This window comes from Poecilia reticulata, linkage group LG18, assembly GCF_000633615.1.
Source record: "Poecilia reticulata strain Guanapo linkage group LG18, Guppy_female_1.0+MT, whole genome shotgun sequence".
NCBI classification, from domain to species: domain Eukaryota; kingdom Metazoa; phylum Chordata; class Actinopteri; order Cyprinodontiformes; family Poeciliidae; genus Poecilia; species Poecilia reticulata.
The window spans coordinates 10964788-10991287 of record NC_024348.1 but is presented as its reverse complement, the minus strand read 5'-3'; the positions used below and the strand labels follow the sequence as shown (position 1 = coordinate 10991287).

Below are 26500 nucleotides of genomic sequence, written 5' to 3'. Positions count from 1 at the left end.
AACCCAAATTGACCTAAAATAGGAGAAATTTATTCTGATTTTACGTCAGACGATATTAAAAAAACAAACAAATGAAATCATGGGTCTTTTTATACAGTGTAATAAGTAAACTTCTGCTTTCACTTGTAACTGTAACGCAATTACACAATTTCCTCGGTTTCAGTAGCAAATTATATGTGTTTTATTTTGTAAATAAATAATTCACCCACGGCAACCAGTAACTCATCCACCCTTGTATAATCAATAATTAATAAAAAATAAGGTTGATTTTCTTTCCTTTTTTTTTTTTTTTTTTTTTTTTGGGCGGGTGTGTACGGCAGTGCTCCCGCCGCCCGCGTCCTCACCTCTGCTCTCCGCCTCTGGGTGGAAAGTTTTGCCCTCTCTTCCCAGCCGATTAGCTTCAGTGATGAGCCGTGGGCGGCTGCAGAGAAGTAACAGAGGGAACACCAACCTGGATACGGGATGCGTTTGACTTAGATCAGGCTAATGACGCAACGGGTTTACTCATCGCAGCCTAAAACGGTGAGGTACAGGACGCTACTTGCAGGGATTCCCGGGTCTCCTATGACCGAGAGCTGGCTGAAGCTGACAGATATAACGTGACAGCTTCACGGACTTCAGGAAATTAGCCTCTCTGGAACGCCAGATGTGAACTTTCAGCATGGGATACGTCAGGCTGGCTTTTCTCTTACTCGCTTTCAGTGGAGGAGCGGTAAGTTTTCTCGTGGTTTTTTTTTTTTTTTTTGCGTGCGGATATAACAACAACAACAAAAAATCGAATAGCAAATAATTAATGTTTCATTCCACTGATTTTCAGAGCATGTTGGTGTTTGGATCTGAAATTGTTTTCTCCACAGCGCCGACCAAGAAAGGTAGGCTTTCTGTTTCAGTTGTGGTGATCAGAGTCAGAGCAAATGTTTGGAAATGAAGTGTAAGTTCTCTGGAAAGGAAGTGCTATTAAATTTTGGGAAGAGAAGTACAAATATAGTGTTTATCCAGAGGTGGGCCAGATAGAAGCCAAGTAAAAAAATAAAACGTAATAGAGAATAAGACTAAAATATTATATTTGGAGTCTACTTAACGGAGTAATTGTTTGATCTTAATATCTAATTATACAGAGAAAGATATAGAATATTTCCCAAATTCTGGTATTTAAAAAAGTTTTTTTTTTTTTAAGTGTGTCAATACCATGTTTGAGTACATGTTTGTACTCAATTTTCTTTTAGGTTTCCCATTTTTATCTTTACTTTTTAAAGTTTTTTAAACTGTTGTAGTCAGAGTTTGGGAGAGTCTCCCCCCCCCCCAAAAAAATTTGGATTTACTTCTGTATATTTTTGCTCAAGTAAAAAGTATCAGTCTTAAAAGTATTTTGTAAAAAGTCTACTTGACTTAACTGATCATGACATCTGATTTAATATTTAAACATGATGTCATAAGACATATAATAAAATGAAGTTATGTGTACAAAAAAAATAAATGACATGGTTGCAAAATAACAAATTCACTTGTCCTGATCAGGAAAAAAACTTCTCACCAACTTTAGTAGAATAGCACATTTCTCTGTTCTTGAGCAGGATGTACAGCCTGTTCGTGATGACACACTTTAACTTTTTGCATATCTGCAATCATTTGAGTTAAGTGTGCATGAAGGGCTGCGAGTCCTGAGGAGACCATTTGATCCAGTGTGTTTCTGGCTGCATGTTTAGGGAAATTTTCCAGCTGGAAGGTGAAACCCTGCCCCAGTCTTAAACATTTCCCACCTGAGTTTCTGATCTCTGCAGCTCCTCCTACTTAAACGAGTTTGAATATGTTTTTTTGCCAGGCATCAGTGTTTCCTCCGTGTGAACAGACTGAAAGCCGCTTTTTTTTTTTTCCTTCGGTTTTGGTTCTCCTCTCAGTTCTTACCACATCTGGCCAAGAATGCAAGTTCCCTTTTCGTCAGGGCGGATGGCTCCATCACCGCTGCATCACCAGCTCCAGCTCCAAACCATGGTGAGTCCCCAGTACACCTGCAGTGGTTGATCTGCGACAAGCTTAAGCCTCCCTTCTCTCAGACTGTTTTCTCTTGTCAACCGTTTAGCGGGCTAGCATGGCGATTTGCTGAATGACCACTGATGCAGTTTGTAACTCGAGCGGCGCAGTCACACCTATTTACAGCTGGCTGTGCTTGGGGATTCATGCAGCAGTGTCATCACAGCAGAGGATGAAGTAATCTGCCCCCCCAAAAGGGAGACTTGCATAATTCCCCAGTTGCAGAATTGTTGGCGGGACTCATCGTGTCATCATGTCTTCATTACTCTTGAATTATCTCCGTCGGTTGTGTTAAAAGGTAGCTGAAGATAAACACAGACACTTCCTCTAAAACTGTGATAGCAGCTGAGGTTTATACCACATTTAGTATTTCTGGCAGTTCATCCTCGGGGTGTATAAACAGCTGCCACGATAAAATCGTAATGAAGCTTTTTTTCTTTTTTTTTTTATGACTTCAAGTTGTAACGTCTTCCTTTTTTATTATTATTTTTGGAAGAAACAACCCAAGACATGCTGAATATCTTTCCAGTTGCCGTCACCTGGAGTCGAGACAGGAAGGGTGGATGCCAACAAGTTCCAGCAACCTATACGCAATTATATATGGCCCAACAACACTTGTCCACCTACACCTAAAGTTTTTGCAATAAGACCCCACATGTCTCTGTGATGAGCTCACGGGCCCAGTGGTGTTGCAGCAGGTTTGCAGTTCTGCGCTGTAAATTCACTGAGAGGTGACAAGATGAGTGGGTGGTTGAAGAATGCAGAAAGCTTTTAAAACGAGACCCAGATTTCATTTATCGAACGAATGAAGCCAAACCAAGATGCGCCTGTACTGAAAACATTCCCGAGCCTAATAACCGGTTGTGTCACTCATTGTTTGGGCCGCTTTCCTTCAGCCACTTTGGAGAGTTTTTGAGCGACTTGTTTAAGGTCTCAACTAGATTTAGCTCTGGACTTTGACTAGTCCACCTCAGAATCTTCATTTTAGTTGGGTTTTTTTAGTCATCCAGGTAGAAAACGCAGGGTTCCATTAATTTACAGCAATTTGTCCAGATCTGGATCCCCACACTGATCATCACACCCCCACCAACGTGTTTTCCTGTAAGGAAAATGTTGTTGGTTTCAGGGCGGACGTAATGTGACGTAGACTTTCCAAAAAGCACGACTTTTGTCTCAACTGTCCACAGAATTTTCCCCCAAAGGTTTTGTTGATCATCTAGATATTTCTTGGCTCCATTTGGTGGCTTTCATGTTGAAAATCATCCATAGGATATATTTTCTGCTTTGTCTCTGTGTTACCATTGAATCATCAACATTGGCCTTAACACAGGAGAGTAAATCTTCATCAGTGCTGACAGAGTGTCTGCACAGCATAGCATGAGATTGAATAACATTATTACTTGCTCATTGCTGTTGGATTTGAGTATCCAGCAGCATATTTACACACTTAACAAAAATAGCTGCAGGGCAATATGTAAGAGAAAACAAGTGTTTCACAACAATATGCACAAATCAATCAAAACTCGTGAATTCATCAGCATCTGTGCATTTTACTAATTTTTGCTGAACTTAAATGAAGCGTCGTCCTGTTTCTTCTGTCGTAGGTGCTCCCTCACACACAACTTTGACCGGGACAGACAGTGGGGCTTCTGTGCTCAGTCTGTTGGTGAGTGTCCTTTTTGTAATCGGAGTGGAGGTTTCACTCACTTCCTCCGTTAAAATGTTATTTTTCTTCCTTTTCCAGGTGCGCCTCGCAGAGAAATCGATCCCTGTCGCTGGAGGAATCCCTGTCAGAACGGAGGCGTCTGCACAGCGATCCCGCAAACGGGATCTTTTCACTGCTCGTGTCCCGATAACTTCACCGGGAGACACTGCGAGGAAAGTTAGTCAGCGCTCATGTTTTCTGCTATGGTTGGCTTAATGCTCAGCAACGAAAATGATTCAATTCTCATAGACTTCTAAGCATTTTGTTATCTTTAAACCACAAACTGCAGAGTATTTCACTGGAATTTTCTGGGACAGGCCGACACAAAGCAGTGGAAACGGTGACGTGACAGGAGAAATGACACAATAGTGTCGACATTTAATAAAAAAACATTATCTGTGTTCATTTGTAGACAGCTCACATAAATCAAAGCATTGTGGAACCAGCCTTTGCAGCCACATTGTGTTTTCTACCCAGAGCAGAAAGATTAATTTTGGTCTTATTTAGCCTGAGCAACTCGGTGACAAGATGCAAACACGACTACTGGCTTTCTGTCAGCATTGGCTTTCTTCTTGGCACTCTTCCATAAAGGCCAGAATTGTAAAATGTAAAAGTGCTGCTTATTTATTGGTTTACATATTTTTTAGTTATGAAGACACAGAAAAACGTGTTGCTTTTTTTTCCATTTCACGATTTTTCACTACTTTGTGTTGGTATCGCATAAAATATCCCCAAAATTACATCGAAGTTTCTGGTTGCAACGTGAAAAACTGTAAAAAAAAAAAAAAAAAAAAAAAGTCCTAGGAGAATGAAGAATGAAGGCTCTTGTGGAAGACTATTACATAGAAAGGAAATTTAATTTTAATGTTCCTTTTTTCCCCATTTATTTCATAAGCTTTGCACAAAATAAAATCATTGCATTCATTCTGGTTTTTAACATACTTTTGATTGCAAGCCAGCAATTTGAGAGAAATTAGAGTGTTTACTTAGTTCTGACTCACTTGTTACTAACGTTTCCTCATTTCTAACACATGCAGTCAATGCAAAAACAGCAAAAAAAAAAAAAAAAAACCTCAGCCTCTTAGCATGCATTTCGCACAGCTCATCCATCCTCGCTACGCTCCATTGAGCCCTTTAATCTCCTCTCACGTTTCCACCCGCTGCCTTTTCAGAGAAGTGCTATGAAGCCTCGCACCTGCGGCGCTATGACATCGGAGAGTCTTGGGGACGAATTCACCTCCGTAACGTGGAACAGTGCACGTGTGAGGCGGGGGAAGTCAGCTGTCAAAGCGTCCACTACACAAGTAAGATACGCTTTCTGCCTTTGCTGCCGTGCCTCGAGCGCGTCCTGTTTGTTGCTCCGCTGCCTCCTTTTGTTGGCTGGTTGAGAAGCGAAACCCCAGGGATGGGAGGTTGCGCTGACCTCAGCGGTGTTTTCCCTCTCTGACAACCTGTGACTTCTTTGATTGTGTCTACATTGAAGCGTACGGAGACAAGCGTACAGAAAAAACAGCTCGAAACAAACTGCTGCGTCGAATGAAAAGGATCACCTTCCCTCTTATTCTGAAGAGAATGTTTTTTCTTCTTCTTTTTTCAAACAACCTTCTCGGCAGAAGCAGCCCTTCCCTTTCTTTGATCGCAGCTCCATAGCTACAGGAGTAACCTTGCCTTTGAATAAAAGGCAGATTATGTGACTCACAGTGACTCAGGGTAGGTGTTATATAGAACACACCCCGCGGGTCCTCGCTGAGCTTTTTATCTTAGCAGAGGGATGTTCGTGGGAATTTGACAGATTTTCTCGCATGAAGAAGAGATCATCACTGGAGCGTTTTATACTCTCCCATGTGGTCCTCTTCTTTTTTTTTTTTTTTTTGTCATTATGGTATGGGCTTAAATTACATCAGTTCTGCCCAGAATAAAAGAAAAATCTGTTGACGCAAAGAAGAAAACAGCTTAATATTAAACTCAGTCTGAATACAGAGGCAAAAAGGAGGCAACAGATCATAAGAAGGCCGAGAAAAGGTTGGTTGTAAAATAGTATAATAACAGTGGGATATGGATGGATCGCTCATCATTATTACTCATCATTACTGCTTAATAATGATGAGTAAGGCCGCTACAACTACTGAAAATCCAAAATCCATCTGTCTATCATCTTGCCTGCTCAGCTGAAACCTGAAAGTTCTTGTACGCAGTCATTAACATCCTCCTCAAAGATCGCAAGCCCATAAATGGCTATTGCGGAAGAAGTTGGGCGTTCGCTATCGAAGCATGTTAACGGAAGACTGAGTGGAAGGAAAAAGTGCGGTTGAAACAGTTGCCCAGGCAGCAGGTGAACCCCATTCAAGAGTTTCAGGAACTCCTACACACACAGACGCGTCCAGGACGTGGAGGTCTCGCTTTGCTTTTGTTAGGCCACTCTTGAACCGGAGACGTTGGGCTGAATGGCTGTTGAAAGAGCCATGAGATGGGTTTGTTTGCCAGAGGCGGCAAGGAGAGGAGCCAGTTTCCCTCCCCCTCCCCCGGCCAGGACGTGATTCACGAGAAGCTCACATTGATTAACTGCTAGGGAGGTCCCTCAGCAGCAGAAAAGACGTTACTCAAAAGTTACTCTTCTCCCGCCTGAGCCACACCTACTTCAGATTTCCTAGTGTCACACAACGGCGTCAGGATTCCAGGAAATAGTGGAGAGCGAGCTGCAAGAACTCCCAAACTCTTTTTAGATCATTGCAAATACTGCACTTTATGTGGACATCAATGTAAGCCTCATTTTACAAACTCATTCCCATTTTTGGCCATATTATCGCCACCATGTCCTCAAGGACCAGTTTTATGAGTTTATTGAGAAAAGCTATTAAACAGTTGAAATATTAATAAAAAGATGTTTCTGCATTCAATAAGTTCTTCTTAAAATGAAATAATATGGAACATCTTTTCACATTGATCAGTCCCTCTGGGATTTTGTGATTTATGATGTGTTTTGCACTTTTTCACATTCAAGAAACAGACTTTGTGGCGCTAATTTAGAAATATTTCTAAGGAATCCTTCCATCCATCCATTTTCTTTACACCCTCGTCCCTTAGTGTGGTCAGGAGGGGTGCTGGTGTCTATCTCCAGCTAACGTTCCGGGCGAGAGGCGGGGTCACCCTGGACAGGTCACCAGTCTGTCGCAGGGCAACACAGAGACACACAGGATGAACAACCATTCACACACACACCTAGGGACAATTTAGACAAACCAATTAACCTGACAGTCATGGGAGAATATGCAAACTCCATGCAGAAAGACCGGGGCCGGGAATCAAACCCAGAACCTTCTTGCTGCAAGGCAACAGCTCTACCAACTGCGCCACTGTGCAGCCCATTTCTAAGGAATTTTTGCAATATTTGCACTTATGCATGACGGTGAATGTGACTTTTTGTTACTCGGACTTTAACTTGACATCAAGTAAGGCTGAGGCCGGATTTGTTGAACAAACTGGATAAGATGGAAGAGCTGCTCCACCGGTGAACAGCTCTAGGATGCTCTTGCTTCACTTCTCTGTTTATGCCATTTATAGGTGATGTGATATTCTGTGTGTTTTCAGAGTGTCGCAGAAACCCTTGTAAAAACCAGGGAATATGTCGGCTGATCACGTCCACCGGAAAGGAAGTGTGTTACTGCAGAAACGGTTACGGTGGACCCGACTGCAGCCTCGGTAAGTAACCGTAGCATGAGTCCGTTTCACTCAAAAACGTAACAAAATTACCCCCCTTCTAGGTGCTGCTTGCATCTAGAATAGAAGATAAGTGTTTCAATGTTCTGGTTTTTCACGGATACACGAATGTTGTGTTAATTATAGTGACATTTTCTCTCAGCTGACTTTAGCTTTTGCTGGAATAAATCTGTCCAGACTGATTTCGCTTCGTGTGTCTCTGCCTGTGGCGTGTGTTCGTGCAGTGCCGGAGACTAAATGCTACAAAAGCAGGGGCACGGGCTACAGAGGAGTGGCGGGCACCGCCGAGTCCGGCGCCCGGTGTCTGCCCTGGAACTCCGACCTGCTCTTCGACGAGCTCCACCTCGGCACGGTGAACGCGTCGGCCCTCAAAGGTCTCGGGGAGCACGCCTTCTGCAGGTGTGTGCATGCTGGTGTCCTGCACCCAGAAATGAAAAATAATAAGAGAAGTCGGCGGTCTTATCAGGAAAACCAGACTCGCTTTTTATATTTCCTATAAATTCTAATTTAAAGCAGAAATTTCCAGCTTTCTTTTAAAAGCCCTGTGCTAGCAAAAGCGGCTCGCTCCTTACCTCCATTGCTCGTCGCCCGAGTGGATGAGGCCACACACTGTGTTTTACTCGGAAGCATAAACATCTACCGTGAGCGTTTGAGAAGCATACGGTAAAAAAAAAAAAAGAAGAAAAAAAGGTTTTATCACTGACACAGTTGCTCTGTGTCCGGTTCCCACTGTTTTTCTTTAGCCTTTCTTGTTGCCATGACTACCTCTCAGCAATTCAGTACACCAACATCAAACGGTACGTGTTGAAAAAACGTTCCAGACGTCCAAGAGACCATTTTAAAAATCGGTAAAGAAAGCTTTTTAGGCTGCATTCTGCTAACAAGAAAGAAAATTATTAAAAGACCTAACAACAATTTTTTTGTTTTATGTGTGTTTACCCTGAAAAACCGATGTGAGAGGGTCGGCCTCTGTGTTGCGTAACCCGCTGCATCTGTGTTGTGCACAGAAACCCAGATGGGGACGTGAAGCCGTGGTGCTACACAGTAACTGACAGCGCCATCTCCTGGGAATACTGCAGCGTCCCCTCCTGCGTGACGCCAGATTGGCAACAGCTGACAGGTACAGAGGAAACGGCGATTGCTGAATTACAAAAAGCGGGCCTTTTTTGTGTGTAAGGCTTGGACATCAACATGATGTCGAAAACAGGAAGAAATGCTCAGAGAAAATGAGAAAGAAAGCGCATTTCATGACAAGCAAGATGTAGAATCCTTGAGAAACGTTGATAAGTCAAAAAAACGATACAAAACTTCTACCTCGGCTGACGGAAAGTAATTTGGTGGACAAGCATAACGTGGATGGTCTGTTTATCCATAACAGCCTTTGAGTCTGATGACCATCCCTTCTAATTCCACCTCTTTAGTTTGGCCTTAACATGGTTCAGCATTTGAGGATATTTATTCAAAACATAACTTTAAGTTATTCACAGATGTGCCTATTCAGATATCTTTTCGTACAGCGCATCGAAAGAAAATGCAGGTTATAAGACCAGTGATGTTCCTCAGTGCTGTATCCCCAAACACAGGCGGTTCTGGACATCCGGCAAACAGGATTCCCTTGGACCAAATTTTTAAATTTTTACCTTCACTGAGTTAGAAATTAAAGTGTCGCTCTTGTAGCTTCACCCGTATCGAGATAGGATCACGTTTTCCATCTGTCGTATACGGGGTCTGTAATAAGCTCTTTGGCTCACTTAATATGCTAAATGATTAAATACTGTCCTGTTTATATTGTTTCTTAATTTTCTTCCCCTCTAAAAACAAAACAAACACCGGTAGACCCACCGTTGCCCCCAAGAGAGGCAGAAAGGAAAGCTGTAGAGTTTAGCTACTGCAGAAGTGCGAACATGGTTTAAACTGTGTGTTTCGATTAATATTGAGACATGTCTGCTGTCTGAACTGTTAAAATAAGGAGTTAAGAGCATCTTTAGAGGGAATCTCTAAAATACATGGTCCCTAACCATCATGGGGGTTAAAATAATGAACCATAAGCCATATTCGACATGGTTGATGTAAGAATCATTAAATCCCATCCGTCCATCGTCTTTACAAAGCTGTCGTGGGTGAGAGGCCGAACTGTTAAATTTGACCAAAGACGCAAATTGATCTCACACACTTGAAGTGCACCATAATGTAGCAAAAATCAACACAGAAAGGAAAATGCTCAAAGCAGACCTAAATCGTTGAAAAAAAAAGAACAAAATTGCTGTGCAAAGATGCACAATGACCCAAAACAACCCTCAGAATCAGAATTTAATTTCTCTTGAGAAAAAGTATGTTTCAACAACTTCTTGTTTAACACAGAAGATGTGAACTTGTGGCTAGTTGCTTTATCATAGCAAGGCAAATATCTGCCTTGAATTAGTTTGAATTAGTCTTAACCTTTTCTTCAAAAATGTAATATCATTTCACCCACACACTTTCATTTTACCATCCCAAGGCATTCAGGTCCCTCTGTATCCCGACTCTTGATTCATCAACCCGGTGACACTTTGTCGCTTGAGAATAAGCCCGGCGCTCCATCATGCACCCAGCCGTTTGATTAAAGACCTTGGCGTTTTCCGATCTGAAAGAGAAAAACTGAAAGCGCACTGAGCGCCGCTAATCTCCACCGAGCCGCGCCGCAATCAAAAGCAAGAGTTTATCTAAGGAGCTTTTCCTCGAACCTGGGCTAAGCCAGATACCGCAGGGCAAGAATGAGGCATGACTCACCCCGAATCAACACGTCATGTCAGGTGCAGCTGAATGTTTATGAGCCGAGTGGGATCTGGCACAGTCGGCGCACCGTCGCGATGCCAGTAGTATGCACAGAATTCACAAGCTTCTCCCGTCTGCCGGAGCCGCTCTCCAGCAGACGATTTGCATAGAGAGAGAGGAGGCTTTGTCTCTCTTGGAGGACGCTTGTGGCAGGAAGGAGGCCAGGAACGTCACTGGGAAGGAAACTACCAGTAGAGCTGTGAAGACCTTTCAGATCTTCAATGTAATAATTTAAATCAAAGATAAAGAAAGTAAAAAAATATATAATACATCTTTTTTTTATGAGGATTTCATCTGTTAATGTAAAATGACCTGCTAAAGGTTCTATCACAGCATTTAAATCAGGCTTTAAGTTTGTACTTTGACTAGGCCACTCTGAAACTTCATTTTATTGTTGTGATTTGGCTCATTGTCCCACTTTGCAATCCAAGTCTGCTTCAGCTTAATATCACAGCTGGTTTTCTGATTCAGATTTCTCGTCTCTCCTCGGGAGGCTCACTAGTGTCTCCATCTTTTATGCATTTATGGATAATGACTCACTGTGGTTCACTGAAGTCCCAAAACCTGAGAAGTGACCTCATTTGTTGGGATCAGGGAATAACTTGATGCTGTTTTTACAAAGCTTTTAGCTCATCTTAAGTTGTCGACTGTATAAATAGTGAAACTCCACTTTGCAGAAAAGGTGCTCAGGGTTTCCCCTGGTGTATTATAAGCCTGGCGGGCCAACAGGCTTTACTTGCATCCCCACCAGGCTAAGCATCGTTTATGTATTTTAGTTTTTTTCATGTTTACCTTTTTTGAGACCCTGTAGTTGTTGTTAATAATGTCTTCCAAAAATACACAATCACCCAATGATATTTTAATCATTGGGTAATCATCTTTAAACATTTTTAAACTCAAAAATCAACGTCCCTCGTGCCCCCAACACCAGGTTTAGCAAGTTTTCTGGGGGGAAACCCTAGTGCTTAATTAAAAAGTAATTACTTTTCACATAGTTGTTGGCTAGTTTGGATGACTTTTGTCTGTTGATCGTCAACTGAAAACCACAGTTTGCATTTAATTTGATATTTGTTAGATGATCCGAGGCATTAGTTTATTTAGAGAACTACAGGAACAGCTGCGTCTTGTTGCTTGGAATATTTATTTGCTTTAACCTTTTTTTTTCCTTTTTTTCCAGCTGCTTCTCGACGGATTATCCCATTCAACGCCCTGCCTAACATCAAAAAGCCCAGCTCCTCCAAACGAGTCGGAAATCCTGTGTGCGGGGTAAAACACAAAAAGAGGTTAGCGGTTGCCAGGGGTCGGATATTTGGAGGAAACGCAGCCCTGCCGGGAACTCATCCGTGGATGGCAGCCATTTATATCGGCCAGTCTGATTTCTGCGGCGGCAGTCTGATCTCCTCCTGCTGGGTCCTCTCTGCTGCTCACTGCTTCTTCAGCAAGTATGCAGTGCAGTTCAGCTGCACTACTTATTAAATATAGACTGAAAAATATATGTTTTTTTTTTTTATCTAGATATTTTTAACAGAATGTGAAAAATAAAGCATTATATTCTGCAAAGTGTTTTAGAGGTCTGTTGATGGGGATTTCGTTTTCTTAATCCAAGAGCTTCAGAGTCACAAAACTTCTTCCTAAATTCACGCTGGAGATCATTCTTCTCAGTGGGGCGCTTTTGTGATGATCTGGTTTCAGACAGACAAGCTCATTTGCATATGGAAAATATATTATTTTATAGTGACCCTGTGTTGCTAACAGCTGATTTAAACTGATTTTTCCCCCTGCAGCCCTCTGAAGACTCAGCTGCGGGTGGTTCTCGGTCAGCACCACTTCAACACCACCGGTCCCAACACTCGGACTTTTGAGGTGGAGGACTACGTCTTCCACAAACGCTTCTCCATTTTTAACCCGACGCTTCACGACATCGGTAAGCAGCCTTGCATCATTGGTGACCTGGAAAAGTTCCTCCTTCTTCCATCCAATAATCAAATAAAATGTAGGAAATAAACTAATTTTCGGAGCGTGATTAAACGCAGCGCAGTCCAACAAACAGCTTGTAAAACGGTCTCCCCGTGCTCTGCAATAAGCGCCAACTTATTTTTCTTTTATTTTTTGACGTCTGCTTGTATGCCGCCCCTCTTCATAACCCCCTGAGCGACTGCCCATCGTCCAGTATTAAAAGCTGCCTCTGTCAGCAAGGATTCAGTTACAAATGTCCCAGTGAGTCACTCTAGTTTGAACAAACGCCGTCCTTGTTTAGAAACACTCAAATGAGTTAAGACCCCCGCTCTGCGTTCAGAGCCGTGCGTCACTCAGCAGCTGTGCTTTTTACTGCCGGGCGTTGCCCCCGGAGTCCTCGAGTCTCCCACTTTCTTCAGCTTTCTAACCCATTTTGTAAGCTCATGTTTGTGTTTTTTTTTTCTCTCTTTCTCTAAGTTCTAATCAAGCTGAAAAAGCAGGACGGGCGGTGCGTGAGGAGAACCCCGTTCATCAGGCCCATCTGCCTCCCAGAAAAGAGCTTGAAGTTTCCCGCAGGCTACTGCTGCGCGATCAGCGGCTGGGGACGCATGCGTGAAAGTGAGTGGAATCGGCACTAAAGAGGAGTTTATTAACTTTATTATTATTATTATTTTTTTTTTTATTTTATTTTTTTTTTTTGTCTTCTACATAATTAATGAACTGTTTGTGGTTTCGACTTTACAGAGGCAAATGGTTACTCTACTCTGCAGGAGGCAGGAGTCAGGCTGGTTTCTCATGACATCTGCAAGCGGCCACAAGTGTACGGGAACCACGTCACCGACGACATGATCTGCGCAGGGCTCAGTGGATGCGTGGACGCGTGCCAGGTAGGCAGTGCATTCAGACGAGCGGGGTGATTAGGAGGGTTGAAGCCTCCACTCTGAGTCGGGCCTGCAGGGATTGTTGGGCACATTGTGAGGAAAAACCATAAAAAGTTTTAGTAAATGGTTACAGTCTGATCAAAAGTATCCATGCCACGTTTTCCACATTTTGCCACACTGCAGAATTAGCTTGAATCTGACTATTCGAGCTAATGTGCAATGTGCTTTACAGGGATTTAGAAATGGTTTCCAAACAAAATCTGGAAAAAAAAACAGTGTGGTGAACATTTCTATTTAGCACCACCTAAATAAAAATCAGTGTAAGTTGCCTTAATAAATTCGCCGTGTTTTGATTCACTCTGATTATTTTTGCCACATGTTCTCAGTGTGACTCAGATCTGGACTTCATTCATGCTCATTTATGTCTTTGAGCTAAAACGTGGCCGTCCTGCAGGTGACAAAATCAACAAGTTAAAATAGAGTTGCACAATTTCCAAGGAATATTTCACAGCAACAATAAGCGGAAAGTTTTAGACCATCACGGCGAACACGCTACATGAACTTCAGCATTTCAGGCAATGAAGATGTTCATCAGGTGAGGGCATCAACGCCAGTTAAAGTCTATTTAACACAGGCTAGATTTATGTGACTGATATGCGGCGCATGAATGCATCACACTAAAATCTGACATTCCAACAAATATATCATCCAAGCATTCCTGTGCAATCGCAATATTGCACACACTAATATGCGATGATGGCTGCAATTCCATATTTTGTGCAGATTAAGGTCGAGAGCACCTCCAGGGCCTCATTTTGTATTGTTTAAGTGCCGAGTAAAGAGGCAACGCAATAAACAGGCAATATGGTCTAACACAGTTCAGAAAAAAAAGAAAAAACATTCACATTTTATTTTATCTTGTTTTGGAGGAATTGAACTGAAACATTTTATATGTGTGATTTTCTTCGTTGAATTATTAAATTCAGGGTAAACTAATAAAAATTGACTTCAATCCCCCTCGAGTACAGGAAGTGATGCTTCATCATGATGTATTTTGGGAAATATAAACTCCAAGCTTGACCTCTTGCTTCGGTTTTGGTTAAAAACGTCTGCTTTCTAATTAAACGTAGCAGCACATGAGATGTCAGCGGGGGATTCTTTGGACAGAAGTGGAAGTTTTTGAGGCTTCTCGCAGATTTACATGCATCTTCACCGACAAACCAGCCACTTGAAGCATTTAAACTCCATCCTCTCACAGCGAACGTCAGAGCCGACTGTTTATACCTCGCTGGCGGAGAGCAATTTTTAGTGATGCATCGGGTTTCAAGTGTGTGACTCAGTTGTTTGCATGCGAGAGCTTTGATCGGTGCATGCATGTTTACACGCGTGAGCTATGTCCACTTATGTGCTTCCTCAGGGCGACTCTGGAGGCCCGCTGGCTTGTGCGAAGGGTGATGTCAGTTTCCTGTACGGGATCATCAGCTGGGGCGAGGGCTGCGACCAGCCGGGAAAACCTGGAGTTTACACCAGAGTGGTCAATTATCTCGACTGGATCCATTCCGTGATTAAACGGAAAAACGGGAAAACATGACAGTGTGTCACCTGGACTATCAGCTCGATATCTTACTTGTATGTTTTTATGTTATTTTTGGAAGTAAATAGAAAAATATATATATATATTTTTTAACTGTGAAATACGTTGTGACTGAATATGTTTTAAATTACTTGACAAACCGTGAGTCTTTAAGACCAATAAAAAATGTACTTTAAACAAAACAGTTGCATCGAAACATGTTTTTATCTGCACGACGGCAATGAAAATCTTCTCTGATTACCCGTATTTTAAAAGCTGAAGTTGAATTTCCTCCCATTTTTTTGTTGAACCTATGAAAACATTTTGATCAACTTAAAATTTAAGAGTCCTTGAAGAAACCGTGAAACAGGAGGTGAAAGTCATGTTTTTTAAAAAAAAATGGAATTTAAACTCGATGGACAGAGAGGTGTAAGTCCAAAAAAAAACCAAAAAACACAAACTTAGGTAAATAATAGAAAATGACAATATTGGGATCAAAGGTCAAAGTAGCCGTCCTCTTTTACTCAAACTGACAAGAAGAACAAAAACAAACAGATCTACCTAAATAAGACAAATGGGAAACTTAAACACTGGCTGATCAGCGCACACAAAACACAAAAAGGGGGAACACACACAAACTGAACTGAACCAATAGCGTAAGAAAATCTCATTTCTCCTCCTCGCCGTTTTGGTACGAACCAGTCTGCTCTGTCCTTGCTCTGCCCCTTTTCCACCTCTTCGATTCCCCCTGATGGACTGGAACAGATGGCACCCAAGTAACAAAAAAACAGGGATTAAATCAAGTCAATCACATAGCAGAGTGTGACAGATTAGGGAAGAAGTTGTGGAGAAGATAATATTAGGTTAAATAACAATATTCCAGCGTATATAAATGTCTTCAGCCATAGTGCTCCACATGAGCATTTTGAGCAAGGAGAGCATCACTCAGAAAAAACATCTATCAGGTCTGGTAAATCGGCAAGAACTGCAGAGATTGACACCTGAAAAGAGGACAGCTATTATTCATGCACTTCATAAATCCCGGCTTTTTGGAAGAGGAGAAATTAATTGTAATTTATGATTTACAGTTTACTGCAGTTTACCATTCAAACTGCAGGTCTTTGACGTTATATTTAGACTCCACAGTGGAACAGCCTGTCGCCCTGAAAAGTCCATCAGAAGAAGACGGGACATCTCGTCACCACAGGACCCACCGGTGGGCCCTGCTTGGACGTCTCCTCCTCTGCAGGGCCCAAGCCAATTAAAATTCTTGAAATTGTCTGAAATCTTAGGGAGAGAAGAATGCAGTGCAGTCCTTGCAAACAAGCTAGTCGAGTCCCCTCTGACGGGACAAGCATGAAGACCATAGGAAACATGTTCAGGTGGTTTCCTGGTCACATCTTGGTTCTCCTGTTGGTTGTTTCCTAATAAACCCATCACCTCTCACAACATCAGTGTCTCTTCCTCAATCCTGTCCACCAACAACCTTCGAACGTGAAGAAGACCTCGTTCAGAAGAGAACCGCAGCGCCCTCCAGTCTGAGCTTCTCCTTTCAGCAGGACAAAACAGGACGGAGGTGGCCGGAAGCAGCATCCACTGGTGTTGTCTTCACTGTCACTTAAAAGTCCAAATGAAATACGTCGAAATCTTCTGGTTGCATTCTGACAACCTTTTAATGTGAATGGGACTGAAAGCACTCAGCTATTTGTGAATCATGTGGTAGCTTGTCTCCACCAGTGCTCCCAGCAGCAGCAGCAGGTGGCTCAGCCCAGTCCAGGTGGCAGCCAGGAGTTTAACACCGGCTGTTGGAGCCCTGAAGGACGGACGGACGACAGACACCAGGCCCCGGTCATGGCATTCCTCCCCCCGCCTCCCCTCCTCCACGTGCCCCCCTTGCTGTGGGKGGGGGGGGGGCATAGCGACCAGCGCAGCTATTTTGAAAGTGACCCCTCATTCAGGCAGCGACTCTGCAGCTGTCAGGAACCATGACTGAAGATGACGGATTCTGTTGTCGTGGAGGGATACGCCAGACTCAGAGATGGGAAAAAGGTGCTCGGGTTTTTTGTTTTGTTTTTGTTTTTTTTGTTGTTATCTTTATTCGCTCCAGGGAGAAAAAAAAAATCTCAATAACTTCCGCAAACACGCTTGTGTAAAACTTTCTGTTTTTCTTTCGCAGTGGAGGACTAGGTGGCTCGTGTTTCGTAAGCCGTCGCCTGTAGCAGGTAAGAAACCACTGATGTGTTTACTGCGCGCTTTGGAGCGCTTCTCACACCTGTGCGCATGTTTATTTGGAGAAAAACAGTCGTTTTGGACTTGAGCCGTAATTTACGGGCATGTGTAGCTTTTTCAAACGTTAGCAGTTTGAGCCTGTAAGTTTTTGGTAATGTCACGTCTTTCTAATATGCAGAAAACACAAAACACTTGAGCTAGGCGGCGGTGGAAGGATGATGGTTTGGCGTATAAAAGCTAGGAAAATCAAAGTTTGTATTCACCAAACACAATACATTTAAATTTATTGTCAAAATTACAGCACGAGGCGTTCGCAGATTTGAATATATATTTGTTTACCTTAAAGTGCCTCAAGGTGAAATTTGTTGTGAATTGGTGCTAAACCGAATTATGCTAATTTAGCTGAAATTGTGGTTTGTTTGTTTTTAAAGCGTCCCCTCTTAAGGCTGTGCTCATTTTGCTTGTTTGAGTTAGAAAAATAAACAGGGCTCTCACAGTTATGATATTGACTTGGAGTAAGAAGGACCCGGGTAAATTGTTCTAGCAGGTTTATTAGTCGCCTAAAATCCTGCAAGAATATGTGGATATAGACAAAGCATTGATGGAAAAATTCAAAATCACAATATAAAAAATCTAATGTGGTTGACTTGTGAAACTTGTCATCATTTTTAAACAATTTCTCAACATTTCACACTGCAGGATTGTTGCTGCATTACTGCTCAGCTCAATGCTTAATACAATTTTCCTGACTTTTAAACTTTTAAAATGTGACATGGTCTTTAATGAAACAAAGTAGTTTAATTTGATTCCTGTGCAGCAGATTAAAGCTCTTTGGGTGTCATGTGGGACGTCTCAGTGCAGGGTGTGTGTGTGTGTGTGTGTGTGTGTGTGGGTGTGTGTGTGTGTGTGTGTGTGTGTGTGNGTGTGTGTGTGTGTGTGTGTGTGTGTGTGTGTGTGTGTGTGTGTGTGTGTGTGTGTGTGTGTGTGTGTGTGTGTGCAGGGTATGTAGAGCTGCACAGCTTAACATACTGCACAGGTTGAGTGGTGCTCCTCCTCAGATCTTTGATGTCAGTGTTGTTACAGCTGTCTGCACTAATGCCTTGTCTTTCTAAGTGTGTGTTAGTATGCGTGTGTGCGTGTGTGTGCGCGCGTGTGTGTGTGTGTACGTGAAGGACAGCAAAATGCGGACGCACTGCTGTTTTGTTGGTTGACACTGAGTTGTTCTTGAAAGGTGTCAACAGACTGGAGGACACGCCAGCGGCTACTGTCGGTCAGAATATGGAGTCAGAGTAGAAATACAAATATATGTTGTGTTTCAGGGGAGAAAACGTCTTGAATTACAAATACTTCTCATCAATTATTTGATAAAAATGCCATCAGTATGTGAAAAACAAGTCTGCTCTTTCTGTCCGTCTCCGTAAGTGTTGAGTTTGCTGCTCAAATCAAATCCAGCATCCAAGCATCAGCGACGGTTAAAACAGACAAATATGTCATATTTGTAATAAGAGATTCTTTCTCTCATTATTTTAGTATTTCAAGAATATGAAAATGAATACATTCAATAATTGTACCTGAAAAGAAGAAAAGCTTTGTCTGCTTTAATGTCAAACAGTGTTATTTTATTAAATTTTTTATCTGGTGCGTGTAAATCTTGTTTCAACTGTTTTGAACTAAAATAAGTCGTTTAGACGTGTGTACCTCTAACCTACTGTATTTATTTATTTTTTACCTCATCCTGTGTGAAACTCTTTGTCTCTCTGCTCCAGACTGCCTCGTTTTAGTGGTTTTCAAAGACAAATCAGACAAACTCCAGAGCAACAAGGAGAGGGCGAGCGTCACCTTGGAGGAGATCTGTGGCCTGGAAGCTGGACCTTGGTATGAAGGCGTGGCGTTTACTCTGACCGTCCTCTGCCTGAACCAGGTCGCGCTGCTGGGCTTTGACAGCAGGGAGGCCATGCAGGCGTGGGAGCTCCGCCTGCGCTACGGCCTCGGAGAGGGTGAGGACCAACGGTCTCCAAAACATTTGGTTGTTCCTTCTCTCTAGTGAAATCACAGAACTTTGGCAGCTTCAGTTTCAGATCGCCATTCAAGGAAACGTATACATTTGTGAGCGTGAAAATCTTTGATCTGATTTGATCAGACTTTAGAAATCTAAAAAGACTTAAATAAGAACTGGGGGTGTAACGATGCACAAAAATCACTGTTTTGTTTGTACTTCTGTTTTAAAGTCTCTCTTAAGGCCTTGGTTCTCTGCAGTCAAAGGAAACAAACAAAAAGTGGCATTCGTAAAACTCGTTGAAGATTTGTTTATTTTTTTTATTAACGAAGGAAGAGCAGGTACAGCCACTGACCGGGTTCTGTAGTGTTTTTAGAATCAGCTTGCCATTTTTTTAGGCGAGTAATTCAGCTACGTGCAGAGGGTGCTCTGTAATGAAATTTCTTTTAAAATACTTTGTCAAATTAAGCCACTTATTTGGTTTCTTCTGAGTTTATTTAGTAGAGGAGCTACGTGAAGCTAAATTCATGTTGGCTTTTTTTGCTTAACTTCACAAATGATCAGAAAGGCATATTTTAGAGGATTATAAAACCTGAAATTAGAATCGGATAATCGAACAACTGAACCAGTGTTGAGCAGAAATAATGGACAAATAACAAAGTCAGTTATCTGTATTTAAATGAGTACGTCATAAAATTGTTTTACCAGTGAACAGTCACACTTAAATGTGTGTGAAAGCACATTTAAGACACCCTACAGTCTTCTGATTAAACTTAATATCAAATAATAACAAACTAAACGCAGTACAAGTGAATGTTTCCATTGTGGTGATTTGTGACTTGAAGTTCTTGTATTCAGACCATCTATTATAGAACTTATGACAACTTGTCTTTGTGTAATGAGCATTTCTGGCATTGCGGTGAGACTCACTGCCGTGTAACCCTGTGGAGCTATTATATAACCTACATAGAAACTAATAATAGCTTTGAACTGTTCATCAGTTGGCAGCTGAATTGTAAATATGTCTCTGATGATAGTCCTGTTGGAGGCGACTTTGCAAACGATGCCAGAGAGAAATTACGTCACAGCTGTTCCTCTAAGTTTTGGTGCTTTGTCAGATTGCGATCGCTGCTTATTTTAAATAGGTAAAACTTTATTTCGACAGCAACTTTCAATTGTAGCAAAGCGGCTCACAGTAAAAATGGGCTTAAAATTTGTTGAAATGCAACGTAAACGAGAACAGAGTCGATAAGCCGGCAGACGTCTGTCATAGAAACTTAAACTAGTTAAAACGACTCTGAAGGATTTATCAGACCGCATGACCGCAACACGGCTCTGAAAGTGAAGACTGAGATTTTAAAATTCATTTTAAAAGGTTTTAAAGGTCCAGGAGAAAACAAAATAGAACTTCAAGTAAAGCCATTTCTGTGGAGCGGCTTTTATAAAAAGGCCAGGCTAAAATTTGTTAAACGTCTCCCGTTTCTCAAAAAAAAAAAGATAAAAGAAAAAAAATGAGCTGTTCTGTCACTACCTTTTCAAAAGCCTTTGACATAAAAAGGATCTTGGCCTGTAATTTAATAATTTTTAAACCGTGTAGGATCAAAATTGCATCCTTTTCTTTTTTCCAGTAACGGCTCAACAACAGCATGCTTAAAAGTGCTACACTTGTTAAAAGTGAAAGTATTGAACGTTTCTACAGAGTCTGTGTGTGTTTGAGGCCTTCTGCTTAATGCCACGGAGTGGAAATTATCCAAACCTGCACAGATGTCCCCTGCCAGCCGTTCCTCCGCCGTGTTGGCCGAGGGCCAGCGCGTCTGGCCCTTCAGTCGCCTTGTGTGCCGCCGTATGAATCTCTCTCAGCCTGAGTGACGATGAGAAGCCGCTGGCCAACTCTTTGTTATCGTCACCAACGTTAATCTCATCTGTTTGTCTCGGGTTCCTTATTAATCCTGCACCTGTGGAAAGCTGCAGAAACTTTGGGCTGGAGAAGCACAAGCTTGTTAATCAGTTTGCTCTGCTCCTCCGCTCGGAAACGATTTTCCACTTCAGATTTTTATTTTTTTTTCCTCTGATTTTCTTGCGCGCATTATTCACGTCCAAGACGTTGGACAGCTGATTAAAGTTTTGCATCCGTCACTGCTCCGTCTAAGCTTCTCCGTCTGCTCAGTTCACAGATTCGGCGTCGGGGTTTTACCAGGGACCAAGCTGGAGAGCGGACCTGCCACTCTCCACCTGTGCAACAACCTTCTGGCCCTCGTCCGGGACTTTCCTCCCGTCATCATTGGCCACTGGAACCTGCCGGACCTGCGCAGATACGGACCGGTGCCGAATGGATTTGTGTTTGAAGGGGGAACAAGATGTGGATACTGTAAGTAGATTTCCATACAACTCTGGGCTTAAAGAAGCCTTCAAGGCTGCAGTCAGGGTAGCTTTGTTATTTTCTTAATAATACAAACATTCTCTTGTTAATTCACTGACGAAGATGTGTCGAGCTTTTTTTTTTTTTTTTTTCCAAAGTTTCCTGTAGAAGTGTTAACTTCAAGTTGGGGATTTTTTTCTGCTATTAGTTGTGTGAAGTACAATTCGTCCAGCGTTGAGAAATGATTGAAGTAACACAACAAAGCATGCGCTCTGCTTTTTATGATTTGGTTATTAAAACCATGTGGATAAGGATATAAAATATAAAGGTTAATCGGATGTTTCTCTCTTCTTGTCAAATCTGAGTTCTCTGAACTTTAGTGGAGGATTTTTGGCTTTTTGGAGACTTTTTTTTTTCTTCTTCTTGTCCACCTGGTCTCCCTCAGGCAGACACATTAACCAAGACAGCCTTCAGATGGATTTTATTATGAACTAGAATTTATTAGAGTACATCCACAGATTTCTCCTTAAGAAAACATTTTTAAAGTGATTGTTTTGTAGCTTTTTGTTTGAGAAATCTACGTTGGTAACTTTTGTTTTCATGTGCTATTTTTTGTTTTTTGTTTTTTCTCAGTGGTTTGAGCTTCAATTCAAAATTCAGAAAGTGTTTTACTTGTTAGTTAGATTTGATTTCTGTCATTTTTCTTTGATTACCACAACATGATGTGCAGCTCTGTGTGTCGAAGTTGTAGCTCATTGCAGTGACTCCTCAATGTTTCTCTTGACTGACGTTCAGAACAACTTCAGCTTCATTATTCCAAACATAGATTGTATTATTGTTTAATTATTTAGGTATTTTAAATGAAGAACTCACATTTTAATAGATTAGAGCTTTCGGCCTGAAAACAGGCAGCATCAATGACCTTTTAGCCTGTGAAGAATCTTTGGGGAACGTAAGAGTCCCCACTCCAAACTTTTATTTTAGAAACTACACGTCTATTCAAAATATCTTTTTCCTTGTTGAGAAATCAATTTTAATGTGCAAACCAATGCCTTGTTCTCTAAATATGGAGAAAATGTTTCAAAAATGATTCAAAATGCATGATTCAGGGTTTCCCCCAGTGTATTATAAGCCTGGCGGGCCACCAGGCTCTACTTGTGCCCCAACCAGGCTGAGCATTGCTATTTTTTTTTATATGTCTTTTTAAAATGTTTGCATTTTTAAGACTTTGTAGTTGGTATTCAGGTATTAATCTTTCAATATTTCAATAATACATAATTATCAAGGGATATTTTCAAATTTCCTGTCACCTTTAAACATTTTTTGACTCAAAAAGACGACGGACCGCTGGACGAATGACCACCCTCGCACCCAACCACTGGGCTTAGCAGGTTTTCTGGGGGAAACTTGATGAATACTTGTACTTTAAATCTCCCTAAAAGAGACTGGAACGAACTCTGACTATGTTGTATGGCCAGGTTTGCCCTGCAGCATGATGCTTTAGAGGTGCCAGGTTATGTATTGCACTGCAGTCCTTCATCCCTGGTGCGTTTGAGGCTTCGGAGCCTCGGGCTCAACAAGCTCAGAGGATGAAGAAGGGGGATCGAGATGAGAGAGTCTCGGCTCAGCTGACAAAAGACGGACGGACGGATAAATCCAAACTAACCAAAAACAAAGATGTTTGGTTGTTGGCGAATTTACCTGCATGGTTCTGCAAAGCAAAGAATTGACTTAAAGCAGCTAGGAATGGGAGTGAAGAAACATACGACAACATTAGACATTTTCTTTTACGAAGCAATCTAATGTAGGACCATCAATTCCAACATTAAAAAAAATGTGAATATGAGGCGAATGGTGAAACTTTCCAGCAACAGATCCACATAAAATAAACCCACCAGGCGCTGCTTTTACCTTCACTCACAAAACAACAAGCACAATCTGGTAATGTAATCTATGGGTACAGTTTATCCGCAGCAGCTCAGGGACGAGTGAAGCTGAAGCTTCTTCTTTTGGAAGCTCACTAAGCTGTTGTCTGTGTCCTCTCTGCTCCTTTGTGGGAAATGTGAGCCGAGCCGCTCTGCCAGAACCTCTCAAGGTTCTGCTCAGTGTTTTCTGCTAACAATGGTTGTTCAGCTTAGCGCTTCAATGAAAGCAGCAAAAGATTCATTTTCACTTGACTTCAAGTTTTGTATTCATGTTCTATTAAACGCAAATTTAGATCAAAGTAGTTTAATTTCTCAAATTACCGTAAGCTTCATTTACATGAGTTAGATTTTTAGCTTTAATTGTTAATTCTCTTTAATCTTAGACAATAATGTTCAGCATCTTTACTGCCGTAAGCTGAAATATTTCATCTTAATAGGTCAACACATTAATAAGTGATGAGAATAATCTTTGACTGCCTGGTTATTTTCCAAATAATGCCAGTGATTGATTTAAAGCAGGTGAAATTATAATTATTTTTATGAATAGTTGATCATATTGCATCTAGAAATATACCGCAGACTTTTTTTTTCAGCTCTGTGAATTACATTTGCCTCAGTAGAGGAAACGCGTCTTCAAGCTCAACTTAATTTTTTCGCTCTAAAATAAACTTTCTTAGGTTTCATCAGAATTATTTAATTATGTTCAAGGGATTTATCTATGTCAGAAATTTACACAAGAACTCAAATACACTTTTCCAGGAAACACAGCTTGTAATAAAATATATAACCTTGGTGAACAGTGTGCTGGATTAACATCTATTATCATTAATAATTAGCAATAAAATTATACTCTGTGTATTCTACAACCTGCTGCCTGCGTCTCTTTGGCGCATTGTGGCGCTTTGTGGTGCTTTTTGTTCTGTTTCCACGTTTTCTCTTGGACAATTTCCGTAAACCATATCATTCTGTGCATAATGCAGAAACAGGAGTGTATGCTCACTCTTATGAAAATTTCCAGATTGATCAGTTTTGCGGTGAGAGTGGTTCAAAACCCACACCGGGTCTCAGGTGATCAGAGGAAATGAAGTTATGTTGCAGAATCATTTCGATTAGACCTAATGAGCGATTTAGAGAAACAAACTTCCATTCGATTCTCTAAATCACATCTATAACCTCTGGCTACAGCAGCTTTGCTAGACGCTTTGAGAGACACGTGTACTGGTTTAATCTTTTACCAGTTCACTAGCTTGGCTTGCTAAATGATAAATGGACTGGACTCAAAGTGCTTTTAAACTCCCAGTTAAATTTTTCCTTAGCAGCTTCGGATTTAGTCTCTTGTCCAAGAACACTTCAAGCTGCTGGGATCACACTCACTACCTCGCATTTCTTTAGTTGGTTGAAATGGACAAATAAAAGCCTTCATCTTCCTAAATCCACTGAGATTCTGTTGCAGGACTTGATAATTTATCAAATCCTTCAAATCTGATAAAGGTTTACAAAAACGAGTGAGCAAAAAATAAAATAAAGCTGATGTTGACTTACACCAACAGGTGAACCTCAGTAGGCTGAATTGCAAAGGCATGACACACTTTTCAGATTTTTAACATAGAGCTAAGAATCATGTACTTTTGCTGCTGCTAACAGAAACTCTTGGCTCTTGACTGCCTGTGAAGATCCAAGCGAAGCTCACACCTCCTACCTCCTGAACCGGTTTAATAAGTTCTGCTGCTTTTTATAGAGGCAGTGTTTTTGTCACTTGTTGAAGCAGAGACCAGAAGGGTCCACTTGAGTTTCTGTTTTGCTTGTTTTTACTCTGAATAACGCGAGCCAAATAAACTCTGCCACCTGTGCTTTGTGGTTATTTTGCACTCTAGCTTTTTGGCGGCGCACCTGACGCTCTTCGTCTGCTAATAAAAGTTCGACTTGTGGGCGTACAGTCGCCAGTTTCAGGTTTCATAAACAGCTAGTTCGCTCGTCTGGACGAGACACGTCTTGATTAGATAACACAACAGCGAGTGACCTGCAGATTCTCAGTTTCAGATGGCGCAGACATTCGAGCAGACTTCACTGCTGACCTTTGACCTCTGCGGCTTTGGAAATACGATTTACAGGGGTGGTCTTGAGGAATGGCGCGACCTCTTTTTTTATTGTTTGTGTCTTGAAGCGGACCGGCAGCTGTACAGTCAGAGATGTTGAAGACCTTTGACCTTACGAAGGTTTTTGTTTTCTTTGAGGCTCAGAGCTGAAAGACAGGCGTTTTGGTCTCAGTCTGCAGCATTTCTTCTGATGTTAAACTTAACGGTGACGTGCTGAGTTTAAGGATTGTCACCTCTGAGCTCTTAGTGGCAACTTAGCAGTGAAACCTATGTCAGCTTTGAGGTTTATTATTCATCTTCAGACCATCTGTGTGTCTGAAATGGACTCAATAACTGGAGCCATGGTGTACAATTTGCCTCTGGATTATTTGGAAAGTATAAACTATTAATTTAAAACATTTTTTTAAACATCTTCAACATTTAGCAGCGTCTCATAAAGGCCTTAGCTGAAATTTAACAACTTTAAATCCTGGTAAAGACCACATTATTTTCCTTGTTGGAATGCTGCAGATGGTTATGGGTGCGTTTTTGTTTTTATCTGATACGAGAAATTCTCTTGCTGTTTTGGAGTGGAACGCAGGACCTGAAGCGGAGAGGAGGCAGGAAGTTAAAAAATAAACTATTTACTTTAGCAAAAATCTAAAACTGAAAACTCACGAGAACCAAAAGTCAGGAAGAATAATGAGGACCAGAGGAGATGCAGGAGGAAACACTGAAATATATTTAACCTGGAGATTACTGAACAGGGAGTCTGGTTAGAAACACGGGTGCAGAAACGTTTGACAGAATTCACGGGAAACATGGGAAACAATTACAGAAACGTAAACAAACCAGAGACTCAGCCCAACATAGGACATGATCAAGATTCAAACAAAACTGTAGACCAGAGAACACAGAGGAAACAAATATAGTAAAGACAGTTTTTCACTAACGATTGCCACAAAGAGCTGAAAATACAGTTGACGAACAAAAGTTAAGAACAAGGAATCTTAAAACTGAACATCACGACACTTGCTATGTTTGACTTCACCGACTTTTAGGTTATGGTGGACATTTTACCAACCGTGTGATCTTTACATTTTTGCCCATAAGTTTTACAGTATTTAAAGCAGAACCTCATGAAGATATTAGCATGGTTTATTAGCCAACTGATAGATATCAGCATGGTTTATTAGCCAATTGATGGATATTAGCATGGTTTATTAGCCAACTGATGGA

At 41.5% G+C, this 26500-nt stretch overlaps 2 protein-coding genes and 1 long non-coding RNA gene across 5 annotated transcripts in view; 2 read left to right on the top strand and 1 right to left on the bottom strand.

Moving 5' to 3' along the window:
- Positions 1-397: 397 nt before the first annotated feature.
- Positions 398-14789, top strand: hgfac (HGF activator). 2 transcript variants are annotated; one of them, XM_008435388.2, is made up of 14 exons: positions 411-712; positions 818-872; positions 1899-1992; positions 3636-3697; positions 3776-3913; positions 4909-5040; positions 7325-7435; positions 7678-7852; positions 8461-8573; positions 11445-11709; positions 12052-12191; positions 12701-12841; positions 12968-13110; positions 14522-14789. In XM_008435388.2, exons 1-14 carry the CDS (start codon positions 662-664, stop codon positions 14693-14695), a joined length of 1794 nt encoding a protein of 597 aa, XP_008433610.1. In that variant the 5' UTR covers positions 411-661; the 3' UTR covers positions 14696-14789. The 2 variants fall into 2 exon arrangements, with proteins under 2 accessions (XP_017166019.1, XP_008433610.1); XM_017310530.1 differs by lacking the exon at positions 14522-14789 and having other exon boundaries at positions 398-712; positions 12994-13105.
- LOC103480438 (uncharacterized) lies at positions 3819-8203 on the bottom strand. The gene is made up of 3 exons (XR_536091.2): positions 8026-8203; positions 7776-7871; positions 3819-3902 (listed from the first exon to the last, which is right to left on the bottom strand). It is a non-coding gene; the product is annotated as an uncharacterized LOC103480438 (long non-coding RNA).
- A 1807-nt stretch (positions 14790-16596) lies between the features above and the next one.
- The window catches only part of LOC103480440 (protein Dok-7), a 34445-nt gene continuing 24541 nt past the window's right edge, over positions 16597-26500 (top strand). For both annotated transcript variants that reach the window (XM_008435390.2, XM_008435389.2), the window contains exons 1-4: positions 16597-16726; positions 16854-16899; positions 18673-18903; positions 21070-21270. In XM_008435390.2, coding sequence (XP_008433612.1) covers positions 16673-16726; positions 16854-16899; positions 18673-18903; positions 21070-21270 — 532 coding nt within the window. In that variant the 5' untranslated portion in view covers positions 16597-16672. The remainder of the gene's footprint in view (positions 16727-16853; positions 16900-18672; positions 18904-21069; positions 21271-26500) is intronic.

Bases quoted from the DNA above. Each gene is read 5' to 3' on its own strand.
- hgfac (XM_008435388.2), top strand. From the start codon at position 662: ATGGGATACGTCAGGCTGGCTTTTCTCTTACTCGCTTTCAGTGGAGGA. The intron at 873-1,898 runs GTAGGCTTTCTG...TTCTCCTCTCAG, and splicing joins CACAGCGCCGACCAAGAAAG to TTCTTACCACATCTGGCCAA. The intron at 7,436-7,677 runs GTAAGTAACCGT...GTGTTCGTGCAG, and splicing joins TGGACCCGACTGCAGCCTCG to TGCCGGAGACTAAATGCTAC.